This window comes from Sylvia atricapilla, chromosome 25 (assembly GCF_009819655.1).
Source record: "Sylvia atricapilla isolate bSylAtr1 chromosome 25, bSylAtr1.pri, whole genome shotgun sequence".
NCBI lineage: Eukaryota > Metazoa > Chordata > Aves > Passeriformes > Sylviidae > Sylvia > Sylvia atricapilla.
This window is the reverse complement of record NC_089164.1, coordinates 6,608,884-6,636,872: the sequence shown is the minus strand read 5'-3', so window position 1 is coordinate 6,636,872 and position 27,989 is coordinate 6,608,884. Positions and strand designations below refer to the sequence as shown.

The 27,989-nt window shown below is 57.5% G+C and overlaps 1 protein-coding gene across 1 annotated transcript in view; it reads right to left on the bottom strand.

Annotated features, from left to right (window-relative positions):
• CELSR2 (cadherin EGF LAG seven-pass G-type receptor 2) overlaps positions 1-27,271 on the bottom strand; it is a 31,343-nt gene extending 4,072 nt beyond the window's left edge. The window contains 23 exon segments of the mRNA XM_066335877.1: positions 257-442; positions 813-966; positions 969-1,043; positions 1,616-1,759; positions 2,796-2,979; positions 3,619-3,828; positions 3,914-4,008; positions 4,736-4,837; positions 5,615-5,798; positions 6,012-6,132; positions 6,587-6,728; positions 7,590-7,764; positions 9,341-9,454; positions 9,566-9,748; positions 10,371-10,537; positions 11,005-11,130; positions 11,746-11,909; positions 12,350-12,507; positions 13,145-13,233; positions 13,616-13,731; positions 14,134-14,356; positions 14,924-15,571; positions 23,567-27,271. Coding sequence (XP_066191974.1) covers positions 257-442; positions 813-966; positions 969-1,043; positions 1,616-1,759; positions 2,796-2,979; positions 3,619-3,828; positions 3,914-4,008; positions 4,736-4,837; positions 5,615-5,798; positions 6,012-6,132; positions 6,587-6,728; positions 7,590-7,764; positions 9,341-9,454; positions 9,566-9,748; positions 10,371-10,537; positions 11,005-11,130; positions 11,746-11,909; positions 12,350-12,507; positions 13,145-13,233; positions 13,616-13,731; positions 14,134-14,356; positions 14,924-15,571; positions 23,567-27,263 — 7,457 coding nt within the window. The 5' untranslated portion in view covers positions 27,264-27,271.
• Between the last annotated feature and the right edge of the window lie 718 nt (positions 27,272-27,989).

The following is a 27,989-nucleotide window of genomic DNA, read 5'->3' as shown; positions in this document are numbered from 1 at the left end:
TCTGTTACCTCAGCATGTCTGTCATCCCATGTGTCCCTGACTGCCCAAGATGTCCCCATTCCTTCAAGGTGTTTCCTGGGATATCCCCTGGGTGTCCCTTATTCCCATGTCCCCTGTCTCCCTTATCCCTCTGGAGTGTTCCCATCTTCCCCAAGGTGTTTCCATCCCGAATCCCACTGTCCCTAACCCCCGGGATGTCCCTGTGCCCCCACGGTGTCCCCTGTCACCCCTGGGGTGTCCTCTGTCCCGCCCTCACCGCAAAGAGTGGTTCCAGAAGACACAGATGGGCTTGGAGCGCTCATGGGTCTCCAACAGCCGGAACTGGAGTGTGACAGGCTTGGCCAGTGCCCAGGGGGTCCCCGAGCCACCCATGCCATCTGTGTCCCCCATGTGCACGCTGATGCTCAGCACCGGTGTGTTGATGATGGGGCGCTTGGGCACTCTGGGAGGCATCAGGTTAAGGGAGCCCACTCAGGGCACCCCAAAACCCACCTTGGTGCCACAGAGTGCCCTTACACCACACAGACACTGTGAGTGAACCCCGTTCTCCCCTGTGCCCCCTTTTTGGGCACCCCATGGGCAACCATTCTTGGACATCCCTTGAGCCACCTCCCCAACCCTCTGCCCTCCATCCTCAGGCAGTCTCTGCCCCCCCCAACTTTGGGCGCCCCACGTGTCCCCTTTCCCATCCCTCCCCTGAGATCCCTCTGGACACCCCTGTTCCCATCTTCCTATACCCCCCATATGTTTAGCTTTGCCCTGACACCCCATGTGCCACCCCCAGCCCCCCAAGCTCCCATCCCCATTGGCACCGGAGGCTGCGCTTGTCGGTGTCGAAGTGCTGGGGCAGGAGACCGGCCAGGGTGCGGTAGATGATGACGCTGGCGATGGCCTGGCCCTCACCCAGGGATGGGTGGCGCTTGTGCCGGGTCACCACAGTCATCCCTGCCTCCTCCTCTTCTTCTCTTCGCCTGCTTCATCCTCCTCCTTCTCCTCCTGCCCACCTGTGCCCTGTGGCGCCTGCCCATGCCCAGTTGAGGGGCCTGGGGGCCATGGGCAGGGAGTGTCATGGTGCTCTGAGACCTCATTGGGGTTCCCATGGCCACCCGGGAGTCCCCAGTACTGCCAGTCCCATGACCACAACAAGGTTCCCCCAACACTTCCAGCTCCAGGGGTCCCTAGGTCCACACTGGGGTCCCCAACCCTGTCAGTTCCATTACCATCAAGTCCCCATAGTCACACTTGTGTCCCCAACCCTGCCCACCACCATGGTCACACCAGGATCTCTGATGCCACCCTGGGCTCCCTGGTCATTGCATCCTTACCAGGGTCCCCAGCCATGTCAGTACCATCCTGGGGTCTCAAACCTGCCAGACTCATGGCCACACTGTGGTCTCCATGGTGGCACTGGGGTTCCCATAATAGCTCTGGGATTCCCAGCTCTGTCAGCCCATGGGCATTCTGGGGTTCCCCCATTCCTGCCAGCTCCAAGCCAGGGACCCTAGCTGTGCCATGTCCTCATGGCCAAATGGGGGGCCCCTCAAGCCCTGCCAGCCCCATGGATACAAGTTGGTCTCCAACCCAGGCCCCTGTCCTCCCTATGCCCTGGACTCACGCCTGTCCTCAGGGGGCTGGAAGATGCTGTCAGGCAGGATGACGGTTGTCTCCAGGTCTGCAATTTTCTCCCCCTGCAGTGCCTCATACCGTGGCAGGCGGGCACCCGCAAAGCTGCTCTTGTCCAGCCGCACCACCGACACCACTGTGGCACCATGTCATGCACGGCACAGCATGGCATGGCACCCACCAAACCTGAGGCACACAGACCCCAGCACCCACCAACCCCATGGCATACCAACCCCAGCACTCACTGATCCCAGGGCACACCAAGCCCAGACATACCAACGCCAGCTCCCACCAATCCTGGCACCCACTGACCCTGGGGAACACAGACCTTGGCACCCACTGACCCCAGGGCACATCAACCTCTGCATTCACTAATCCTGGAGCACACCAAGCCTGGCACAAACCAGCTCCAGCACCCACCAACCTTGGGGAACACCCACATCAGCACTCACGAACCCTGGCACCCCATGAACCACAGAGCCATGGATCCTGGAGCACACAGACTCCAGCAACCACTGAGCCTGACATCCAACAACTCCACAGCAATGAATCCATACACCCACAGACACCAGCAGCCACTAACCTTTGGGCACATGGACCCCAGCATCCACTGACCCCAGGGGCCATGGATTCTGACATCCACTGACCCCAGCATCCACCAACCCCAGGACACACAGAACACAACACCCTCTGTATCCAGCACCCACTGGCCCCTGGACACACAGACTACAGCCCATGTCCCCAGGGACACACACATGCCTCTAGGCACACCCACATTTCCCAGGACACATTTCCCAGCCACATAAATGCCTGTGTCCCCAGCATGTGTTCCCAAGTACACATCACACATGCATGCATGATCCCAGCACACATTTCCTTGTGCACACACATCCCCAGCTCACATGCCCTTGTGCACACACATACTCCAGGTATATACATCTGTGCCCCCAGACGCATGTCCCTGTCCCCAACACACACACATCCCCTGAGCACACACATGTCCCCAAGCACACATATGTCCATGTCCCCAGCACATACATCTCCCAGGCACATGCATGTCCCCAGCACCACACCAAAGGCACATGTATGTCCCCAGGCACACACGTTCCCAGCGTGGCTATGTTCCAAGATACCGCCCTCACAGCCCTCCGGCCATGCATGTCCCCACTGACCGATGTTAGGCGTGACAATGGTGAAGGGGCTGAGGTAAGTCTGGGGCATATTCCGTGCCAAGGCTCGTGCATATTCCTCGAAGTGCTGCAGCAGCTGGGCCGTGCCACCCTCTGTCTGCTGGATCAGCTCCCAATGCCGCTTGTTCCCCATGTCCAGCAGCGCACTGCCCACCCGCAGCAGGTTCTGGGGGAAATGCAGCAGTAGTGGCACCAGAAGCCGGCACTCTAGGGTCTGGGCAGGGGGTCCCTAACCTCCCCTGCAGGAATCTATGGCTGGGGTACTCTGGCGCTGACAGTGGGGAACAGGGGTGTTGTACCCCCACAAAGTTGAGGGTGCACCCTGAGCCACACCAACACATGCTGCTCAGGGATGCCCATCACCCTGGCATCAAACCTCCTACACCAACATTCCTCTCTAAGTGGATGCCCATCACCCTGGTGCATGCATTCCCTCACCAATATCCTTCCCAGGTGGGTGCCATCCAGGCTGGCAGCCAGGTTCCTGCACCGACACCTTCCCCCTCCCCATGCAGGTGCCCATCACCCCAGTATTTGACCTTCTGCCCCAATATGACCCTCCTTACAAGGGTCCCCATAACTCCCATCTCTTTTCCTTCTCGCTTAACCTCCCTCCCCAGTGCCCATCACCTGAATATCTGCTCTCCTGCCCCAGTATCCCTTCCTACAAGGCTGTCCATGACTCTGGTGTCTGGGCTCCTGCACCCACATCCTTCCCCATGGGAGTGCTCATCGTCACAACCTCTTTTCCGATTGGCCCATTCCCCCTCCGGGCACGTCCCCGTGCCTGTGACCACATGCCCACCTCGGTGAAGTGCACGTCCTGGGTGGCAGCGAGGCGGAAGCCGCGTTGGCGGCTCTCATGGTGCAGCAGGGCCCCTGCCAGCCGGTATGCTAGGTGCACATCACTGCCGAAGTACGCGCGGGCCTCATGCATCGCTTCACGCAGTGCCAGCGCTACACGACGTGACTGCGCTGCATCCCACCGTGACTCGTTGCCCACCAGCTGCTCTGCCTTGAGGGGGACACACACAGTCAGGGGAGCCCCAGTGCCACTGGCCCAGTGTCGCATGGCTGTCACTGATGTTCCCTTAGCTCACCCAGGGACGAAGGGCAGCAAAGGCCAGCGCGCTGCAGTTGAAGAGGTTGGGGGGCAGCCAGCCCTTGTGCTCGTCACAGTGGCGCAGTGCTGTGCCTGTGGGATGGGGACATTGAGTGCACCATGGGGACAATGAGGCAGCCTCACCTCACAGCATGCCAGCAGTGCCGCTAGCGTCACAATCCTGCTCCACCCTTGCAGTGACACCAGAGTGGTGCCCCTAGCCTTGTACCAGTGGTGCCATGCCCTGTCCCAGGTGTTACCACCACAATGTCACACTCCTGTGTCGCCCCCCAGTGACACCACTGTGACAGCCACCAGTCCTGTTCCAGTGATGCCACCAGTGTCACAGTCCACAGTGGCAGCCCCAACCGCATCTCAACAAGTCCACACTTGTGTCACCCCTACTCCATCTTGGTGGTACCAAGCTGTCACCACTCCTAACCCATCTTATCAGTGCCACCACAGTCACCTCCCTGTACCAACCTAATAATGCCACTACAGTATCACCCCCTGGCCCTGTCCCAGTGATGCCCATGGTTCCACCCCACCCTAGCTCCATCCAGCTGGTGCCATCAAAATGACACACCCCAGCCCAGTCTCACTGGTGTCAACATCCCATCCCAGCAGTGCTATACCATGAAGTGACACCATGATGTCCCCTCTCCCCACCGTGTCTCATGAGTACAAACCTCTCTGTACCACCCAAGCAATGCTGTGGTGTCAACCCCTCTCAGCCCCAGCCCAGTGATGTCACCACTGTCACCCCCAGCCCCATTCTGGCAGTGCGCCCAGTGACACCTCCACCCATGTCCCTACGTACCAACAGAGCCCTTGGGGCAGGGGGCTGCAGCTGGTAGCCCAAACCGAGTGCGAGGCCACCAGATGCCAGCCTCAATGGCCCGGGGACAGCTGTCGTAGTTTACTGCAGGACACAAGGCATCAAAATGGGGGACGCAGGGGTGGCACAGTATGACAGCAGGGTGGCAGTGGCACCTGGTCACTGGAACCCAGGGTGACACAGGCTAACAGCATGGTGACAGCAGTGGCAGAGCAGAGTGACAAACACAGGGTGAAAGTAGGGTGATATAGTGGAACAGAGTGATTAGCAGTGTGACAGCAGCATGACACAGGGTGACAGTGGGTGACACAAGGTGTCAATGGGATTACACCAATAACCAAGGTGTTGGCAGAACTCAGTTGCCAGCAGCCAGGGTGACAGCAAGGTGACAGCAGGTGACACAAAATGACAACACAGTGATGCAGGGTAGCACAGGGTGACAGCAGGGTGACAGTAGCACCCAATCACTGGCACTTGGAGTGACACAGGGTTGCAACAGGGCAGAGTAGGGTGATACAGGGTGATACAGGGTGACAGTGCCACTTGCTGGCATCCAAGGTGACAGCTGTGGCAGAGCAGGAGGACATCAGGATGGCACAGGGTGGTGTAGAGTGACACAGGATGACAGAAGGATGACACCAGTTTGACACAGAGTGACAGTGGGGTGACACAAGGTCACACAAAGTGACAGTGGGGTCAGCAGGGTGACAGCAGAGTGACAGTAGTACCTAGTCATGGCACTCAGGGTGACACAGGATGACACAAGGTGATACAAGGTGACACAGAGTAATGGAGGATAACAGCAGGGTGATGGTGGTCACTCAGGGTGGCACAGGGTGACACAAGTTGACAGTCCCCCACCTTCGCAGCCACTGGCTGTCACCTCAGCGAAGGGGTTGTCACAGCGGTCACAGTGGCGGCCAATGACCCCGGCTTTGCAGGGACACTGTCCAGTATTGGCATCACAGCGGCGTGACAGTGACCCAGTGGGGTAACACTCACAGGGGTGGCACGTGTCCCCTCCTGGCGGGCGGTAGTGGTTGTCCTAGGAGGACACAGAGTCATAGCAAGCATGGGGATAGGGTGACAGGGAGCTCACAGGGGGTGACAGAGAGGTGACTGAGGTGATTATCAGGGGCATGATGGGGGGGTGACAGGGAGGGGACAGGATGACAGTGGGATGGCAGGGGGCAACAGAAGGGTGACAGAAGGGTGGCAGGGGTTGGCAGGGGAAGTGACTAGGGCTGGCAGGTCCCACCTTGCAGCGACACTCGCCCGTGGTCTTGTTGCAGTCTGGGTCGAAGCCGTGCGTGACATTGCAGCTGCAGGGGCCACATGTGGGGTGTCCCCACCACCCCCGTGGGCATGGCTGCGCCTCCCTGGGGACACTGGAGCTGGCACTTGGGCATCATGCCAGGATAACCCCATAATGCCACTTGTACACTCACATGGCTCCTTGTACGCCCACACTGTCCCTTGCATATGCACATGGCCACTTGTACCTTCACAGTGCCACCTGTACCCCCACAGTGCCCCTTGTTCCCCCATTGTGCCACTTCTACTCCCACATTACCATTTTCATCCACAGTGATCACTGCATACTCACCACAGCTCTTGCATAGCCACTGTGCCCTTTGCATGCTCCCCTTGCCGTTTGCACACCCACCACAGCTCTTGCACGTGCACAATGCTCCCTGCACCCCCACCCTGCCTCATATGCCCACCCTCCTGTCACCTCACCCCCTGCCCCCTGTGTCCCTTGCAGTGTCCCCCTCCTCCCGAGTGCTCCGTGCCCCCCCCGGGCAAATGCATGTGCCCCACAGTGTTACCAACCGGTACTGGCAAAGGGTCCCAAAGGTGCCTGGGGGACAGTGACAGGCATAGCCAGAGGCCATGCCTGGGCGGCGGGTACAGGTGCCTGGAGGCTCGCAGGGGTCCAGGGCACAGGCACTGACACAGCTGTCACCGAAGTACCCTGGGCACAGGACAGGGTTGGGGACAAAAACAGGGGACAGTGATGGGGGACAGAGATGGGGGGTGAGGGGCAGTGCCCACAGGTGACAGTGATAAGGAGTGGCAGTGACAAGGGAGGGTTCAAGTGTCCTGGGGACAGTAAGAGGAAAGAACAGTGGCAGTGCTCAGGGAACAGGGATGAGGGTAGGCAGTGGGTACAAGGCTGGCAGTGCCCAGAGGGTGGCAGTGCCTTAGGAATACTGACAGGGGTGGCAGTGTCCAGGTGACAGGGACAGGGTGGTGGCACTGCCCTGGTGGCAGGGATGGAGTGGTGGTGCCCAGAAAGGATAGTGTTGTTGGGGCAATACATCACAGGGTGGCAGTGCTGGGGATGTCAGTGCTTCAAGGTTGTCAGGAGGTGCTGGGAAGTCTCCACTCATGGGGGTGGCAGTGGAGGGTGTCACAGGGGTGGCAGTGTCTCAGAGCCTGTTGGGACTTGTTAGGGGTTCCAGGGAGTCTCTGCTCACCAGGGTAGCAGTAGGGGGTCTCACAGGGGGTGTCACAGGGATCTCTCAGTGGTGTCAGTGTTCCACAGGGTGTCAGGGGATGTCAGGGGTTGATAGGGGATCTCCATTCAATGGTGTAGAAACAAGGGGTGTCACAGATGTGTCACAGGGGTGTCAGCATCCTGGGGGTGTCCGGCTCTGTCAGGAGGGTGTTGGGGAGTGTTAGGGGGCTGCTGGGGGGTTTCAGGGGTCTCAGGGTGTCGTTGTTCACTGGAGTGGCAGAGGGGGGTGTCACAGGAATGTCAGTGTCCAGGGCTATTGGGGGATGTCTGGGATGCGTTATGGGTATGTCAGGGGTCTGGGGTGTCCCTGCTCACCCGGGTGGCAGCGGCATGAGAAACTGTCCCAATCATCACTGCAGTAGCTGTGGAGGGGGCAGGGCCCCGAGTCACAGGGATCAGGCAGGGCACAGCCCTCCTCCACGTTCACCTGCACTGCCTGTGCCAGGCTCAGGGTACCCGCAGTCACCACAGAGTCCCCAACACGGAGGCCCTGCAGGGTTACCCACCAGTGTCCTCATTGAGACCCACCCTGAGCCACCCTGGACCCCCCAACACACTCCACTCCATGCTTCAGTTTCTCTCACCATTCCCCCAAGACCCCACAAGAACTCCCTGCACTGTGTCACCATCACTGTGATCTCACCACCACATGGGACCCACCACGCCACCCTAAATCCCCTGCCCATCATCCCTACCTCAGTGTCCCTTGCCACAACACAAGACAAACCAGGACAACCTGGACCACCCTTCAGTGTCACCCTTTTCTCAGTTTTCCCCACCACGACACCAGACCTACTGGGACACCCTGAACCCTCTGCATCTGATACCTGTCATTGTACCTCAGCACTCAGCACCATTGTACCTCAGCACAGCACACCCCTGTGTCACCCCTGGGACACCTCCCCACCCCAGCTCCCCGTGTGGGGTCACCTGTCAGTGACCCCAGTGACGCCCCAGCCACCATGACCCCTCTTGCCCCAGTGCCCCTCGCTACCACCCAGGACCTTTTCTATCATCCCATTCAGTCTGTCCCCACAACATGTGACACTCTGAACCCCACACCAGGACCTGCTGTGTCACGCCAGCCCCCCTCCCCAGTCACATCACCTCTGGGTGCTTCAGTGGCCCCAACACCAGCCAGTAGCCCCTGTACCACCCATAACCTCCCCAGTCACACCCGTGTCTCCAGAGCCATGTCCCCATCCTTCCCAGGCCTTGGGGTGATGTCCTTGCACCCCCTGTCACTATGCCCTTGAGTACTCAGCACATCCCCAATGTCCCCCTGTCCACACAGCCTGTGTCCTTGTCCTGTGCCAACTCCCTGTAACCACATCCCTGTGCCCTTCTCCATCCTGCCCATGTTCCCATGTCCTGTGCTATGCCCTCACTTCACGTCTCCAAACCCTGTGACACATCCCTGTGCCTCCCACCCATTCTGCCCATGTCTCTACTTCTGTGTCATGTTCCCAAATTCCATGCTCCATCCCTGTGCCCATGTCCCAATGTCTGTGTGCTGCCCTTAACCATGCTCACATCCCCACTCCCCATGCCATGTCCCCAAGCTCTGTGCCCATGTCCCTGTGCTCCCTCCAATTGTGCCCATGTCCCCAACCCCTGTGCACATGTCCCAATGTCCCTGTGCACCTCTTTATCATACCCATGTCCCCAAGCTCTGTGCCTGGCTTCATTGTTCCCTGTCCCCAACCTGTGCTACATCCCCAAGCCCTGGGCCCATGTCTCCCAGCCCCATGTCCCCAAGCCCTATGCCAGGTCCCCAAGCACTGTACCCATGTCCCTGTGCCCCTCTTCATTGTGCCCACGTCCTCATCCCCAAGGCAAGGCCCTGCTTCACTGTGCCCTGTCCTCACGCTGTGCCACATCCCCAACATCTGTATCCACATCCCTGTGCCCATTTCCTCAAGCCCCATGCCATGTCCCTGTGTCCATGTGCTGCCCTCCCATTGTGACCCTGTCCTTACCCCCTCTTCCACATCCCCAAGACCACTTTCCACCCCTACACCTACCACCCCATGCTCCCCACACTGTCCAACCCTGTGCCTCTGTACCTGCAGGCAGCCCTGGAACCCCTCTTCCACGGTGCCACTGTCTCCCAGCAGCCCCCCGAGGCTCAGCGTGTGCAGTTGCAGTCCCTGCAGCTCTCCAGGGACATCACTCACAGCCTGGGGGGCACAGGGACTCCTGTGAGTGCCTTGGGGAGCCACAGGGGGTGCCATGCTGGCACCCGGGGATCATCAGAGTGGATGCGCCCCTCTGCCTCAGTCTTCCCCTACCTGGCAGCGGCCATAGTCAAGGGTGAGGAGGAGGGTGGCGGAGGGGTTGCGCCCGGGGCCCCCCCGCAGCTCCAGCTCGACATGGTGCCAGGCACCGTCATTGACTTTGGCCTGGGGCAGACGCAGGGTAGCCAAACGTTCCCCCCCTTGCCAGGCACCAGCCTCCACCTGCCCCTCGCTCAGCTGTGAGGACCCCAAAAACCTGGTGAGCACCAGGCACTGCCCACCAGTAAATACAATTTCCTCTGAGACAATAAGACAATCCCCCAGATAATGCCCCCTCAAGGGGTGGCACCCCCTTGCACTGTTCCCCACTCCCCCAGCAGCAATACACCCCCCCATAGCAATACCTCCAATGCCAACCGACCACCTCCAGGGCAATACTCCCCTGGCACTTCCCCTATTCCAACCCCTTTGCCATTACTTCCCCATGGCCATATATAACCCCCAGACAACACCTCCTACTCCAGTGACTCCATCCAGGGCAATGACCCCTCCAGTGTAATAAACCTTGTGCCAACAACTCCCCAATGCCAAGAACGCCAATAACCCCCTCCACCCTCAGAGCAATAACCCCTGGCACTGGCCCAGTGCCAACTCCCCTATATTCCCAGTCAAGTCAATACCCTTCCAGGGCAATGCCCCCTATGCCGATGACACCAAAACCAATACTTCCTGTGGCAATGACCCCCACCCAAATCAATAATCCCCCCCAGGGCAACCACTCCCCCTTCCCAGTACTTTCCTCAGGAAAACTCCCCTATTCGACTCCCCCGTGCCCTCCCCATGCCTCCCCCGTGCCCACCTGCAGGATGAGGGTTAGACGACCTCCGGCCCCCGCCCGCAGCAGAATGCCGCGGGGGTGGCGGGTGCGGAACATGATGCGGACTGGCCAGGGCAGGGAGAGGGGCAGCTCCAGCTCGTTCCACAACACGCAGCTGCTGCCCACGAACCGCTGCGGACCTGCCATCTCTGTGGGGCATGCAAGTGGGATGGGGGGCAACTCCTACAGAACCCCCAAGCCCACCCAGGGACCACCGTGCCGTGAGGTGGCCACACTCCCTCCCCATACAGACCACTCATACCCCCTCCCCCCCCATGGACTCCTCACACCCCATCCAGGACCCCCCAAAACGCCACACGGCCCCACATACCCACTCTCAGATCCCCAGCAACCACCCGGGGACCCCATGCACATCCCACAGATGCCAACACACGTGCCCACAGACCTCCTGCACCCACCCATGGATCTCCTGTACCCCCTTGTGAACCCACAACTACTCCCCAGACCCACAAACACATGCGGCGATGCCCATCACCCCCTTCCCACAACCCCTCACACCCACCCAGAGACCCTGCCCATGCCTCCCACAGACCCACAACAAGCCTATGGACCCCACAAAGCTCCACCACACTGTCCCCCCCAGGACCCCCAGTACCCTCCTGGCAGGTTTTGCCCCCAAAGCCCAGTGGGCAACGGCAGCTGAAGCCCCCCCACTCATGCACGCAGGTGCCACCGTTGTGGCATGTATTACTGTCACACAGGGTCTTCTTGGCGGGACAACCTGGGAGGGGACACAGGGGGTACATGCCACACATTACCTGGGATCCCTGGCCTCATGGGGCACAGACACCCACACATCCTTGAACCCTTATCCAACCCCACAATCCTAGTACCCCCTGACCCACCACCCCACATCCCAACCCCACCCCAAAGGGGATAAAACCCAATCCAGGCCCCCAGCCCTGGCATCTCCCCATCCCCAGGGGACACAGCCTTGTCTGTGCCACTCTCTCCAGCTCAATGGCCCTGGCAGCCCCTTGCCCCCCACCCCACAACCAAGGGACCCAGAATGCCCTACCACCCTGTCCCTGGACCCCCATCCAGCCTCATTACCCTGGCAGCCCCTCCCTGCATCCAGGGGGCACAGCCCCATGGCCGTGGTACACCCTCAACCCACACCTGCAATCCCTAAATTCCCATCCCACACCCAGGGGGCACATAATCCCCCATGCCCCCTGGACTCCCATCCATCCCTCCAGCCCTGGGATCCACTCCCATCATTCAGAGGACAAAGCCCCACTGCTCTGGTACCCCTTAACCCCACACCCCATCTCCCACTGCTCAAAGGAGCACAGTGCCCCCAGCCCCTGCCCAGTCTCCCAGCCCTGGTGCCCACCAGGCAGGGTGCCATTGTTAGCAATGAAGGCTGCCATGTCCACGGGGCGCTGGTCAACATGGAGGTGCCGCATGCACCCCACAAAGTGCCGGCTGCGGATTGGGAAACTCTCGGGCAGCGTTGGGACCCCCCCCAGCAGCAGTGGCCCTGTCAGGTCCAGCGACCTGCAGAGCCCACCATTACCTTGGAGACTCAAGAGATTCCCGAGGGACCCCACAACCCATGGGGACCCCGAGGGAACCCCAAGCGACACACAGCCACCTCCCATCCCACGCGAGTCACAAGAATACCAAAGAATACCTACTCACCCCAGAACTTATGGGGACCTGAGGGACCACCCAAGGGGTGCTCACCCATAAGGGAACTCAACAGACCACCCCCGAAGGGACTCCCCACCCCCCCAACGCATGGAGACCCCAAAAGAACCCCCCCCAAACCAATGGGGACCTCCACTGACCCCCCATCTACAGGGATACATGACCCCCCATGGATCCCTCACCAGTGAGGACTCAAAAGGTACCTCACCCACAGGTTCACATCCAAGGGACCCCTCTGTGGGTACCCCAAGGGACCCCCACCCTTGGGATCCCCAGGCCCTCCTCACTTCTTGCTGCCAGTCTGGGTGCCCTGGGCAGCGCAGGAGTAGTTGCCGAGGCGGGGCCCAAAGCGCAAGGCCACGGCTGTGTCACAGTCGTCCACAGTCACCACAGCCACCTTCTGCTCTGAGGGGCCCTGTGGGACCCCTGAGCGCCCCACAACTGGCTGGGGGACCCCATATCAGGTGGGGGGGCCCAGGACCCCATCCTCCAGCCTTTGTCCTGCTTCTCATCCTCCCACTGCCCTCTGGCCCCTCAACCCTCACCACGTTCCCATGCCCCTCCAGGCCACCAGCCCCCCACCCTTCAAACCCCCCAAGACTTCCCTTCAGCCCCCCTTAAACGCCTCAATGGTCCCCTTCATCTCCCCCAAGCCCCCATCCCTTTGACCTCCTCTTCCTCCATCCCTCCATCCTAATTCCTTGGGGGTCCCCACAGGTGAGGAAGGGAGGTGGGGTTCCTTGCGCGGCCAATGGCTGAGGAAGTGGGTGAGGGTCCCTTGGGGTCTTCATGGATGGGGGCAGCTCTTGAGAGTCCCTTGGTGTCCCACAAATCTCCTCTCTACTCTCCTCATCCCTCTAACACCCCCCTCCCCTCCACTCCTTTCTCTTCCTCCATCTCCCATCCCTTGGGACCCCCATGGGTGGGCACATCCCTTAGGAGTCCTTTAGGTGCCCCAAACCCCCCACCTGATCCCCTCCCATCTCTCCATTCCCCCACCCTTTCCCTCCATCTTCCCTTTCTCTGTCTGCCCTAAACACTCCCCATCCACTGTGCCCCCCCATGCCCCCCCATTCCCCCACCTTGTTGTAGTAATGCAGCTGAACCCGATGCCACTGCCCATCACTGACACCTCCTGGCACAAAGGGTGACACCGTGGTGGTGGTCTCACCTATGGGCAAGCATCATGGCAACACAGCCAGAAGCAAGGAGGGGTGGCAGCGTCAAGATGGGATGCCCAGGATGCAGTGTTGGGGACATGATCCAGGGGATGCAGTGCTAGCAATGGGATGTCCAAGATGCAGTGCCAGGGGATGCAGTGTCGGGGATGGGATGCTGGGGATACAGTGTCAGGCAGCACCAAGAACTGGCAGGCCTGGGATGCAGTAAGGAATGCAACAAGAGATGCAGTGCCAGGAATGGGATGCCCAGGATGCAGTGCCAAGCAGTGTTAGAATGGGATGTCTGAGATAAAGCGAGGGATGCAGTGAAGAATATAGTGACCACAAGGGGGCCAGGGTGCAGTGCCAGGGTGTGGCAGGGGCAGTGCGTACCTGCTGAGAAGGTGAGCTGCAGCTGCTCATCCACAATCTCCAGTGCCATGAAGTCATGCCGCTCGTTGAAGCGCCCGTTATACAGCAGGAGCCCGTCCCGCTCCTGTGTGGCAAACCTGAGGAACACAAGTGCCAGGAATGCCCCAATACCCCCCAATCCCACCGTGCCTCCCTGGCACTCCCCAGCATCCCCTGACCCTGCCATGCCCCTGAGGCACACCCTTCATGCCCTGTCCCATGACCTTGTACCCACTGTGAGATGCTGGGTACCCATCGGCCCCTGTCCCCACAAGGTGCTCCCCACCCCATTGCCCGCCATGCCAAGTGGTAACCCACACCCTTTGCTCCCACCCTGTGCCCTCAGGGTGCCCATCATCCCACACTCAGCACCCCACACCCCATCACCTCATCTCACACCAATGAGGCAACCATTACCATCCACCCCACACCCCACACCCCACATGACACCCACAGGGGCACGCATCACCCCCCACCTCCCTGGATTTCCCCAGGCTCACGTGAGGCCAAGGGTGAAGTGGAAGCGCTGGCGGAGTCCACGAAAAGTGAGGAAGGAGTGCGGGGGAAAGCTGCGGGTGCTCATGGTGCAGAAGGGCTTCTCATAGTGCCCAGGGGGGCACTGGCACCGGAATCCCCCCACCAGCAGGTTCAGGCAGGTGCCCCCATTCCGGCAGACCCCTGGGGTGCAGCGGCCCCCCCGGGCACTCAGCTCACAGTGGTCCCCTGTGTGACACACAGAACCCCAAAACCGGGGTGATGAGTCCCATCTTCCCCCAACCCTCCCCATTAAACCCAGAGTGCCCCCTCGCAAAGTGCTCAGCTTGCAGAGCTCCCCTGTGTGATACTCTGATGCCACTAGCATCCCAAAAATGGGTGGTGGGAGTCTTGTCTCCTCCCCACCCCCTGTAAGCCCCAAGTTCTCCCTCCAGGCACTCACAGGGCTTCCCAATGTGACACCAAGCACCCTAAGCGGGAGGGTGGAAATCCCCTCTCCCTTCCCCCTAGCATCTTTATCCCAAGCTCTATCACCATGGCAACCACCTCCTATTGCCACGAAAACCCAGAGACACCCCCTCCTCTCACATCCCCTCCTCCACCTAGCTGGCACCCACCCCTAGGGGGTCCCATGGGGGCTGGAATCCCAGGGTGGGGGTAGGGTGTATGGCCCCAGTGCCACCAGTCCACTGGCAGAGGAAGGGAGGCAGGGTGGGAGAGAGGCCTAAAGAGGAGCTAGATGAGGAACGAGGAGGATGGAGACACTATGAGGATGGGCTAGTCACTGGCTCTAACCAGTGAAGTCTTCGTGGCACTCGCAGGTGTATCCCCCCTCACGGCTCCGGCATCGCCCGTTGCTGCCACAGGGGCTGGAGTAGCAGAGGTCAATCTCAGTCTCGCAGTAGTCACCAGTGAAGCCAGGCGGGCAGCGGCAACGTAGGCCCATGACGGGGTGGATGGGGCGAAAAAGGATGGTGTCAGAGGCAAGGAAGGGTGCAGAGCTGTCAAACTGCAGGACAGAGACGCAGCGCATGTAGTTCTCACAGGGCTCGCGCAGACACACATTGTCATCAAAGGGCAGGACGTGCTGGGCTGTGGTGGCCGCCAGGAGCGACCGGTTAAGGTATAGCCGCTCCTGCAGCTCCTCCGACGAGAAGAACCGCGATGCACTCGGCACCCCCGCCGGCAGCAATGCTGAGAGGCTGACATTGAGGATCTGTGCTGGTCCCACGTCTGTGTCTGTCTGGATGTTGAAGAGGATGACGTGGTGGCGGGGGGTGGCCAGGACAGCAGCCACCCCCTCCAGGAAGCGGCTGAGCAGGGGGGACAAGAAGCGTTCTTGGGACATGTCGGCCAAACGCAGGGTGATGCTGTTGCTGAGCATCTCATCTGTGATCACTGTCACCTGCAGTGTGCACTGTGCTGCTGCGCTGTGAACGCCATCTGGGGACAAAGGAGGGACACAGGAGGGGGTCAGTGACAGCAATGGACAGCCCTGGGTGTCCTGGGTTGTAGTTTAGGGTGTATTCTATCACCATCTTCAGTTAATGGCCCATCAATGCCTTTTGCATGACTCAGAGATAACTCCCTCCGGGCGTTATCTCTCTCTTTAATGGGCCATTAAGGCTCTCTTCCATGACTCATCATCCCATTGTGAGATGCTCCGCCCATGGGGAAGAGCCAAGCATTCTCACCTGGATATAAGCTGGGATTTGGGACAGTAGAAGCAGCCCTCTCCCACTGGATTCCCAGAGGACCGGAGCTACCAGACCTTTCTACAAGATTTCTGTTTCAAGAAGACCACCTCGTCTGGACTGTTTCCATCACCCTGATCAGGTTGTATTCTGACTCTGTCACTGGTTTTTCTTTTTGTATTTATTTTATTTTATTCTATTTTATTTTCCTTTTCTTCTCATTAAATTTTATTTCTGACTTAGAGCCTCTTACTTGGTTTGTTTTTAAACCACAACATATTTTTGGCGCCCAACGTGGGGCAGAGGCAATAAGAAAAGTCAGAAATTACAATCTTATTGAGGACACCTGTCTGTTATGATGCCCAACATGCTTACATGTGTCTTATACCTATCTCTCTATATTTTTCCAAACGTGGGGCACTATCTGCCGGCATTAATACTCCTGCATAGACCAGGATATGGTACTAAAATTGCTTTACTGGTCTATTATGTCCATTGCTTGATAAAATCTGAGGCAATGAACATTATTCAGAATATATACCCAGTTTTGTATTCTTGTTCTAGTCTAGGATGCTACGTCTGGAGCCTCAACAATCTCACCCAGCCCCTGTGGGGAGGAGTAAAGAATGATTTTTTCCAGCTTTTCAGGAAGGACACAGCAGTTTTTGAAAATATTGAGTACCCTCTGGATGCCAAGGACAGCATAATGTTCTTGTTAGTCTTGCTTGGTTTTCTCTGTACAGCCTGCACCATGCTTAGAATCAAAACACTGCATGGTGTGTTGGAGCATGTTCTTAAAGAAATAGAAGAGGTAAAAAGAAGCAAAGCAATAACATCGACGACTACACAGACTGTTACAGAGGAGAAAGGAACCAAAAGTGCTGTCAGCATCTCCACACAAACCGCCACTGAACCGGAACAGCCTAAACCAGTAGCAGTTGCCACCACTCAGAAGAAGAAATCAAGGAGCAAATCAGTCCGCATAGCGACTGACGAGGATGGAGCAGGACCTTCGCACTCAGCTGAAGAGACAGAGACAGAGATCATCACCCGCTCTCTATCTCTGGGTGAGCTGCGTGACCTGCGAAGGGAATTCACCCGTCAGACCAACGAGTCCATCCTCACCTGGCTGCTCCGCATCTGGGATGCTGCAGCCAATGACACCATTCTGGATGGAACTGAGGCCAGGCAACTGGGATCACTGTCCCGCGATGTGGTCATTGACCAGGGAATTGGAAAAACCCAAGAAACTCTCAGCCTCTGGCAGCGACTGCTAACAAGTGTGAAAGACAGATACCTTTGTAAAGAAGACCTCCTAGTGCACCAAGGAAAATGGAACACAATAGAACAAGGTATCCGATGCCTAAGGGAATTGGCTGTGCTGGAGATCATTTTTGCAGAAGATGAGAGATTTCCTAAGAGCCCAGATGATGTCCAGTGCACATCACGGATGTGGTTGAGATTTGCACGGCTTGGACCAGAAATGTACTCACGTTACCTGGCAACACTGCAATGGAGAGAAGGTGAGGACAAGGTGGGTGTCCTGGCTAATAAACTAAGGATTTACGAGGACACTGTCACCGCCCCAGTTCGTGCCCATGTCTCATCTGTGGAAACAAGACTGGCTGAGCAAGTCAGGAACTTAATTGAAGAAGGCCATCAGAAACTGAAAAAAGAACTTAAGGAAGAAATTTACGATATTTCACCAGAGCCGACGAGAGTCTCTGCGATTAGGAGCAGGCGTCCCCCAGCCAGGGAGAGAGGATACACACCCCGAGGTAACCTTTGGTCTTTTCTTCGGGAGCATGGAGAAGATATGAAGAAGTGGGATGGAAAACCTACCTCCTCCTTAGCAGCCCGGGTACGTGAACTGAAAAGAGAAATGCCTACAACAAAAAGCTCATCTAGAATCAGTGTTGCTCCGGTCTCCCGTGCACAGAACTCCAGACGTTACAGGAATGATGATATGACTGATCCTCTTGAAGGAACCTCAGCAACTCATTTACAGGAAGAGAACAACGTATGCGATGACCAGGAATAGGGGGGCCCTGCCTCTAGCCAGGAAGAGGAAAGGGACAATCGGATCTACTGGACTGTGTGGATCCGATGGCCTGGCACATCTGACCCACAAAGATATACGGCATTGGTTGACACTGGGGCCCAGTGTACCATGATGCCATCAAGGTATGTAGGAACAGAATCCATTTCTATTACAGGAGTAACAGGAGGGTCCCAGGAACTGACTGTATTAGAGGCCGAAGTGAGTTTAACTGGGAAGGAGTGGCAGAAACACCCTATCGCAACTGGCCCAGAGGCCCCATGCATCCTCGGCATAGACTATCTCAGGAATGGATATTTCAAAGATCCAAAAGGATATCGTTGGGCTTTTGGGATAGCCGCAGTGATGAAAGAAGGCATCAGACAATTGAATACCTTGCCTGGTCTCTCAGATGACCCCTCTGCTGTGGGACTGCTGAAAGTAGAAGAACAAGAAGTACCAATTGCCACAGCAACAGTACACCGTCGGCAATACCGCACAGACAGAGACTCTGTGATCCCCATACATGAGATGATCCGCAAACTGGAAAGCCAAGGGGTGGTCAGTAAGGCCCGTTCACCTTTCAACAGCCCGATTTGGCCGGTGCGTAAGTCCAGTGGAGAATGGAGACTGACGGTGGATTACCGTGGTCTGAATGAAGTCACGCCACCACTGAGCGCTGCTGTGCCAGACATGTTAGAGCTTCAGTACGAGCTGGAGTCCAAAGCAGCAAAGTGGTATGCAACCACTGATATCGCCAACGCCTTCTTCTCCATTCCTTTGGCAGCGGAGTGCAGACCTCAGTTTGCCTTCACCTGGAGGGGCGTGCAGTACACCTGGAACCGACTGCCCCAGGGGTGGAAACACAGCCCCACCATCTGCCATGGACTGATCCAATCTGCACTGGAAAAAGGTGAGGCTCCAGAGCATCTGCAGTACATTGACGACATCATCATATGGGGGAATACACCAGAGGAGGTCTTCAAGAAAGGAGAAGAAATTATCCAAATTCTGCTGAAAGCTGGTTTTGCCATTAAAAGAAGCAAGGTTAAGGGACCAGCTCAAGAAATCCAGTTCTTGGGGGTCAAATGGCAGGATGGTCGTCGCCAAATCCCCACAGAGATAATCAACAAGATCACAGCCATGTCCGCACCTACCAACAAAAAGGAAACACAAGCTTTCCTAGGTGCCATAGGCTTTTGGAGGATGCACATTCCTGAGTACAGTCAGATCGTGAGCCCTCTCTACTTGGTGACCCGCAAGAAGAATGATTTCCACTGGGGGCCTGAACAGCAACAAGCTTTTGTTCAGATCAAGCAAGAGATTGCTCATGCAGTAGCCCTGGGCCCCGTCAGGACGGGACCAGATGTGAGGAATGTGCTTTACTCCGCAGCTGGAAACAATGGTTTGTCTTGGAGCCTTTGGCAGAAGGTGCCTGGGGAGACTCGAGGCCGACCATTGGGATTCTGGAGCAGAAGTTACAGAGGCTCCGAGGCCAACTACACTCCCACAGAGAAGGAGATCTTGGCTGCCTATGAAGGAGTTCAAGCCGCCTCAGAAGTGATTGGCACTGAAACACAGCTGCTTTTGGCACCCCGACTACCAGTGCTGGGGTGGATGTTTAAGGGAAAGGTTCCTTCCACACATCATGCCACCGATACCACATGGAGCAAATGGATTGCCCTCATTACACAGCGCGCCCGCATTGGAAACCCAAATCGCCCTGGGATTCTGGAAGTTATAACGAACTGGCCGGAAGGTGAAACTTTTGGATTATCGTCTGAAGAAGAAGAAGAAGAAAAGCAAGTAACACGCGCTGAGGAAGCCCCACCATATAATGAGCTACCGGAGACTGAAAGACGATATGCTCTGTTCACTGATGGCTCCTGCCGAATTGTAGGAGCTAACCGGAAATGGAAAGCTGCAGCATGGAGCCCCACACGACAAGTTGCACAAGCTACCGAGGGACAAGGTGGATCGAGTCAAGTTGCAGAGCTTAAAGCTGTCCAGCTGGCTTTGGAAATTGCTGAACGAGAAAAGTGGCCGAGGCTTTATCTCTACACTGACTCATGGATGGTAGCTAATGCTCTGTGGGGATGGCTGAATCGCTGGAAAAAGGCCAATTGGCAGCGCAGAGGAAAACCCATCTGGGCCGCTGACATTTGGCAAGACATCGCCGCCCGAGTAGAGAGGCTGACCGTGAAGGTTCGACATGTGGATGCGCATATACCCAAAAGCCGGGCTAATGAGGAGCATCGCAACAACGAGCAGGTAGACAAAGCTGCCAAGGTGAAAATATCACAAGTGGATCTAGATTGGCAGCACAAGGGAGAATTATTCCTAGCTCGTTGGGCCCATGATGCCTCTGGTCATCAGGGAAGAGATGCAACATATCGATGGGCCCGTGACCGAGGGGTGGACCTTACTATGGACAGCATCTCACAGGTCATCCACAGCTGTGAAACCTGCGCTGCAATCAAACAGGCCAAGCGAATGAAGCCTCTGTGGTATGGTGGACGATAGCTGAAGTACAGGTACGGGGAAGCCTGGCAAATTGACTATATCACCCTTCCCCAAACACGCCAAGGAAAGCGGTACGTGCTGACCATGGTGGAAGTCACCACTGGATGGCTGGAAACCCATCCTGTGCCTCATGCCACTGCCCGGAACACCATCCTGGGCCTTGAAAAACAAATCCTGTGGAGACACGGCACCCCTGAGAGAATTGAGTCGGACAATGGGACCCATTTCAAGAACAACCTTATAAACACCTGGGCTAGAGAACATGGTATTGAATGGATATACCACATTCCTTATCATGCACCAGCTGCCGGGAAAGTTGAACGGTGCAATGGACTATTAAAGACTGCCCTGAAGGCACTTGGTGGGGGAACCTTCAAGAATTGGGAACTAAACTTAGCCAAAGCCACATGGATAGTTAACACCCGAGGGTCTGTCAATCGAGGTGGTCCTGCCCAGTCTGAACCCTTACACACAGTGGATGGAGACAAAGTACCTGTGGTACACATGAAGGGCATTTTAGGAAAAAGTGTTTGGATTAATCCCACTTCAGGCAAAGGCAGACCCGTCCATGGGATTGTCTTTGCTCAAGGACCTGGCTACACTTGGTGGGTAATGCAGAAAGATGGAGAAACCCGTTGTGTACCACAGGGAGACTTAATTTTAAGTGAGAGCAGTGTGTAAGGTTTCATTCTGTATGTATATATGCATTCATCTGTAAGAATGTATTGATTTAGGCATGTTGTAGATGGTAATAGAATAAGGGGTGGATTGTCCTGGGTTGTAGTTTAGGGTGTATTCTATCACCATCTTCAGTTAATGGCCCATCAATGCCTTTTGCATGACTCAGAGATAACTCCCTCCGGGCGTTATCTCTCTCTTTAATGGGCCATTAAGGCTCTCTTCCATGACTCATCATCCCATTGTGAGATGCTCCGCCCATGGGGAAGAGCCAAGCATTCTCACCTGGATATAAGCTGGGATTTGGGACAGTAGAAGCAGCCCTCTCCCACTGGATTCCCAGAGGACCGGAGCTACCAGACCTTTCTACAAGATTTCTGTTTCAAGAAGACCACCTCGTCTGGACTGTTTCCATCACCCTGATCAGGTTGTATTCTGACTCTGTCACTGGTTTTTCTTTTTGTATTTATTTTATTTTATTCTATTTTATTTTCCTTTTCTTCTCATTAAATTTTATTTCTGACTTAGAGCCTCTTACTTGGTTTGTTTTTAAACCACAACACTGGGAAAGGATGGTGGGATGGGAATAGTGCTGGATATGGGGCAACCAACCGAATCAGCTGCTGTTGGATGGGGATGGTGCTATGGGGGTTTGATCTGCTTGGCCACCACAGAATGGGGACAGCACTGGCCATGAAACACCTAACCCATGTAGCCACAGTGGAACAGGGACAATACTGGCTATGAGGTGGCCATACCACTTGACCAGCATGGGAATGGGGACAGTCAGGTGGGGAGAGTACAGGCTATGGGAGACCTTTCCTGGTCAGCCACCAAGGAATGGAGACAGTGATGGTTATAGTGTTGGTGCTGTTTATAGAGCTGGTGCTGTTTTTGGGGTGCCCATTCCACCTGGCCATCACAGGGTAGGGAGAGTGGGATGGGGACAGTGTTGGCAATGGGGCTGGAACTGATTACAAGGCTCCTGTCCCGCCTCGTCACTTCTCAATGGGCACAATGCTGCTTATGGGGCTGGTGCTGGTTGTGGGTGCCCATTCCATTTGGTGACCATGGAATGGGGACAGTGTGGTTCATGGGGTGCCCATCCTGCTTGGACACTGTCAGGTGAGGGCATCTGAATGGGGCTGGTGGTTGGTTATGGGATTGGGGCTGATTATGGGGTTGGTGCTGGTTGCTGGGGCTGGGGCTGGTTATGGCGTTGGTGTTGGTTGTGGGGCTGGTGCTGGTGGGGGAGTAAAATCTCTGCTAAGCACTTGGGAAGCCCACCTTTTTCCTCCTCCTCTTTGTCCCCACCTTGGCCGAGGACAGCAGGATGCAGGACAGATGGGGAGCAGGCAGACAGACAGATGAAGAGAGCATGGGGACAGGTGGGGGGGCCAAGCAGCAGAAGGAGGTGCCGCAGGGGGTGGCAGGGGACAGGGCTGCCCCATGGCCTGTGGCCAGGTGTCCAGTGGCCAGCAGGGGGAAGGTTGCCATGGCCGCGGCCGCGAGGGCCCAGCTATGGCTGGACCTTTTGTTTCCCTCCCGCCTCCCCTGTGCTTACAGAGGACTCCCTGCCGCCACTCTTTGTGCCCTGGGCCCCCTGCTTTGTGTGGCCAGAACAGGAACCCCAGTCAGGGGAAGCTGGAGGGCGATAGGGGCCACGTGGCTGGGGACAATAGACATCAGGCATGGTCTGTGGTCCGGTTTCCCCCTGACCTGGGGAAGACCAAGGAGATGTTCCCACACCCTGGGGTGATCCCCATCTCCCAGAAGCACCTCCTGGACACCCCACCACCCAAACAGGGCTGACAACTGATGGCACAGCCCCCTTACCTTCTAATCCCCCTCCTGGGTTTGGGGACCTCTCAGAGGAGGTCAGGGGGCCCCCCCAAATACACACATCAGGCCCTGTGTCTCCTGCCCTGAATTCATGAAGTGGAGTCTCCCAGAAACACAAACATTGCAGTACCAGGACTCCCCCAATACTGCACTGCACCACGAGCCTTCCCAGATTCACCCATCAGACTCCACATAACAAGCCCGCCCCCAAGGGTACCAGGACCCCGCTGGCCCACACCAGCCTCTGCTTCCCCAGTACATGCAGTGGGTCCTGCCCCATCAGTGACATACAGAGAAGTGCCAAGACCACCTCTAGATAGCTCAGGGGGTGGGAAAAGCAAAGAGGGTGCTAGGGACCCCAGTTGCCTCCAGCTTGGATGTCTGGGGTGTGAGAGAGGCACAGCATGCCATTATCCCCCCTCCCATAGATCTAGAGGGTGGAGGCAACCAGGATGGGGTGGTGGAACTTCAAAGCACATCGGTGGGGTGGCGGAACCCCACAAAACATCATCCCTTCTGATCTGGCGGGTGAGGGCAGACAAAACAGGGTAGTGAGACCACTGGGTAATAACACCTTGCCTCTATGCAAAAATAGATGTCAGTGTAGCCACAAATCTCATGCACCTCCCCCTGCAAGGTGCTCTGCATGGGTAGGAGTCTTACCAGAGACAGATACCCTCATGACAGCCTCAAGTGGGCGGTTGTTGTCCAGGGCTGGGCTGAGGCGCAGGTCACCACTGTGTGGGTCCAGTAGCACGAGGTTGAGCTCATTACCCTGCTCAAATGCGTAAGTGAGGTGGTCAGAGACATCAGGGTCATGGGCTGGGATGCGGCCAATGACGCCCCCAGGGAAGCTTCCAGAGCGGTTGGTGATGTAGTTGTTGAAGAGGATCTTGAAGTTCTTGAGCTGGGGGCTGTTGTCATTGGTGTCACGCAGGCGCACATGGATGGTGGCCCGACTGACCAATGGTGCCGAGGTTGCCTGGACCACCATGATGTATTCGGCCTTGGTCTCATAGTCCAGGTCAGCCAGGGCGGTGAGCTCTCCAGAGAAAATATCCAGCTGGAAGACCTCGGGGATGTTGCCCTCCACAATCTGGTACATTATCTGGGCATTGGTGCCCTCGTCGGGGTCAGTGGCAGTGATCCGGGCCACCACCAGCCCAATGGGGCTGTTCTCCTCCACAAAGATGTCAAATTCATCCTGCTCAAACACAGGTGGGTTGTCATTGACATCCAACACTGTCACCTGGATCTCCACTGGTGTCCTCCGGGCTGGGACCCCCTTATCTACAGCAAATGCTCGCAGGGAATACAGCGGCACATTCTCCCGGTCCAGACGGCGCAAGGTGCGGACAATGCCCGAGGTGGACTCAATGATGAAGTCGCCATCACCATCATCTCCCCCTTGGAAGGTGTAGAAGACCCTGCCATTGAGCCCAGAGTCACGGTCAGTTGCGGAAACCTGGAGGACACTGGTGAAGGTGGGGACATCCTCGAAGATGGATCCCTGGTAGGAATGACGGAGGAACTGGGGTGCATTGTCATTGACATCACTCACCAGGATCTCCAGGTAAGTTGTGTCAGATTTCTGTGGGATACCATTGTCCTGTGCTGTGATGGCCAAGGTGTACGACACCTGGTCCTCATAATCCAGCTCCATCTGGGTGGTGACAGCACCAGTCTCAGCAGCAATCCTGAACTGGGGGATGCTGTCCTCCATCAGGTAGGTGATCCGGGCGTTATCCCCAGTGTCCTCATCTGTGGCGCTGATGACCACCACTGTTGTGCCCACTGGCCGGTCCTCATTGATGTTGACCGTGTAGTGAGAGCTCTGGAAGACAGGGCGGTGTGTGTTGGCATCAGTGACATTGACAACCACCTGGGCAGTGTCCTGGCGGGTGCCATCAGAGGCAGCAATGGTGAGCAGGTACTGCCGCTCCAGCTTGTAATCCAACGGCAGGGCAAGGGAGATGAGCCCACCACCACTCTGGGTGGTGATGGAGAACCGATTGCGGGTGTTGCCACTGGAGATCTGGTATGTGATGATGCTGTTAGCATCACGGTCGACAGCAGAGACGGTCAGGACACTGGTGCCCACTGCCGCATCCTCATTCAGGCGGGTGCTATACTCCCGCTGGGTGAACTCAGGGCTGTTGTCATTGACATCCAGGATGGTGACACTGATGCTGGCCATTGAGGCCTTTGGGGGGGTGCCCTGGTCCTGTGCCTCCACCCCAAAACTGTAGAAGTCAACCACCTCCCGGTCCAGCTCAGAGGCGACCACAATCCATCCAGTGCTGTTATTGATGGCAAAGGGGAAGCCAGTGCCAGTCTCCAGCAGGGTGTAAACTAACCGGCTGTTGTCACCTGAATCGGCATCAATGGCTTGTACGTGGATGACAGAGTAGCCTACAGGGACATTCTCCAGCACGGTGGCCTGGAAGGGTGTGCTGACAAAGATGGGTGCATTGTCATTGACATCCAACACCTGGATGGTAACCAAACCACTGATGTTGGAGAGAGGTGGGCGGCCACCATCCTGTGCCCGGATCCGCAGGGTGAACTCCTTGGTGACCTCATAGTCCAGGGGGGTAACGACATCCAGCATGCCTGTCTGTGCATCAATGTAGAAGTGCCCACGGGTGTTGCCGCTGACAATGCTGTAGTGCACCAGTGCATTGCTGCCTTTGTCACAGTCGGTGGCTGTCACCTGAAGAACTGCTGCATTGGGCACCACATCCTCAGGGACCTGTGCCACGTAACGCCGCTCGCTGAACTGCGGCGCATTGTCATTGTCATCCTCCACAGTGATGTGGACAGTGGCTGTGGCACTCCGCGGACTGGGATCCTGGCCCTGGTCTGTGGCCTCCACCAACAGCTCGAAGGCATCCACCACTTCCCGGTCCACAGGGCCATGGGTGCGGATGACACCTGAGCGGGAATCAATCTCAAAGACCTCGTTGGCATCACCAGTATTGAGGAGGCGGTAGACAATGTTGGCATTGGGACCAGTGTCGCCATCAGTGGCCCGCACTGTCAGTACCTCATAGCCCACCTCCAGATTCTCTCGCACACTTTCCCGGTATTCTGGCTGCTCAAAGGCTGGGTCATGGTCATTGGTGTCGCTCACCATCACCGTCAGCGTGGCCATGGCACTGCGCCGGGGTGTCCCGTGGTCCACTGCTGTCACACGGAACACATGAGTGCCCTTGCTCTCACGGTCCAGTGGTGCAGTGGTGCTGATGGCACCAGTGACAGGGTCCATGGAGAACAGGGCATCAGAGCGGCTGTCGAAGAGTGCAGCCATGGCATAGTGCAACTGGCCTGCCTCTCCCTCATCAGGGTCCTGTGCTGTCACTTGTGTCACTGGTGTGCCTGCTGGCTGGTTCTCCTCCACTGTGGCCTGGTAGCTGGAGGGCTGGAATTGCGGTGCTGTGTTGGGGCTGCGGCAGGGGCGGTGGTGAGGTATAAGGGGCCTGGGAACCACTGTGGTCTGGGACTCCCCAGCAGCCCCAGTGTCCATTGCATCCCCAGTACCACTGGTCTCCCTGGGGATGTTGGTGTTCCCAGCATGTCCAGTGTCCACAGTGTTCCTGGTGTCACTGGGGGCTTTCCCAGTCTCCCCATTATGTTCAATATCTCTGGTGCTCCCAGTATCCCTGGGGACTTTCCTAGTGCTTTCACCATCTCTGGATACTCTCCCAATCTCCCCAGTGAGTTCAGAATCCCTGGTGAACCTGGGGACTGGAGTGCCCCCGGTGTCCATGAGTATGTTGGTGTCCCCGGTGTGTCCAGTAATCCTGGCGTTCCTAGTGCCCCTGAGGATATGGGTGTGTCCAGTGTCTCCAGTTCCTCCAGTAACCCTGGTGCTTCCACTATCCCGGGTGCCTCCAGCGTCTCTGGTGCTTCCAACGCCCCCAGTGCCTCCAGCGTACCCAGTGCCTCCAGGCCTCCAGGTGTCTCCAACATTTACGGTGCCTCCAATGTCCCCGGTAAACCTGGTGCCGCCGATACCTGGTGACCCCGTAATAACGCCGCCGCCACTGTCCCCACTGGAAGAACTGGTGCCTGGTGCGTTCCCATCGCTGCCGCCCGCGGCCGTTGCGGGCCCAGCACTGTCGCCGCTGTCCCCGGTGCTTGGCGGGGGCCGCGCACCGCCGCTGTCCCCAGTGCCGCCGCGGAGCTGGAGTGGAGCCGGGAGCGTGCTGAACGGACGGGTGCGGGTGCCGGTGCTGATGCCGGTGGAGGTGCCAGAGCCGACGGCGGTGGTGATGGCGATGGCAGGTCCCGGTGCGGGCAGCAGCAGCAACAGCGGCAGCAGCAGGAGTGCGGCCCGGCGGGTGGGCGGAGGGTCCATGGCCGCTGCCCCCCAAGTGCCCCCGGTGCCGGCGCCTGCCGCGCCCCGCGCCGCCGCCTGCGCCCCGCCCTGGCCCGCGCGCGCCCGCAGGGGCGGAGCCGCCAATTCATCGGCCCGGCCGCGCTTAAAGGAGCCGCCGCCCCCGGCACCTGCCGGCGGCACCCGCAACCGCACCGGCAGCGGCAGCGCGGGAGAAGCGGGCCGGCACTGCGAGCAGGTTGCGCACACTCATGTGGGATGCACATGTGCGCCCTGCGCGCACACAGGTACATACACACATGTGTTGTGGGCCTTGGATGCACCTGTGCATGCAGGAACGCGTGTTGCACGCGTAGGAACACGCACGTCGCACGCGCAGGGCACACAGGCACCAGTGAGTACATTTGACATGGGAACCACGTATGTGACACACACAGCACATGTGAAACACACACGGAGCACACGCATGTGAGACAGAGCACATGTGCGACACAGCACATATGTGGCACATACAGCACGTGTGACACACTCATGCCACCAGGCTCCCCGTGTCCCCACCGCCGGCCATGACTCCACACACGCGAATCCGTGTCCCCTCACTCCGTAGCACCCCTCTCGATCCCTGGGCTCGTCCCACCGCAGCAGCACCGGGGGCAATAGAACAGACTGGGAGCGACTGGACCAGGCTGAGAGGCACTGGGGACGCTGGGGGCACTGGGACAAACTGGGAGGGACAGGGGATGTCGG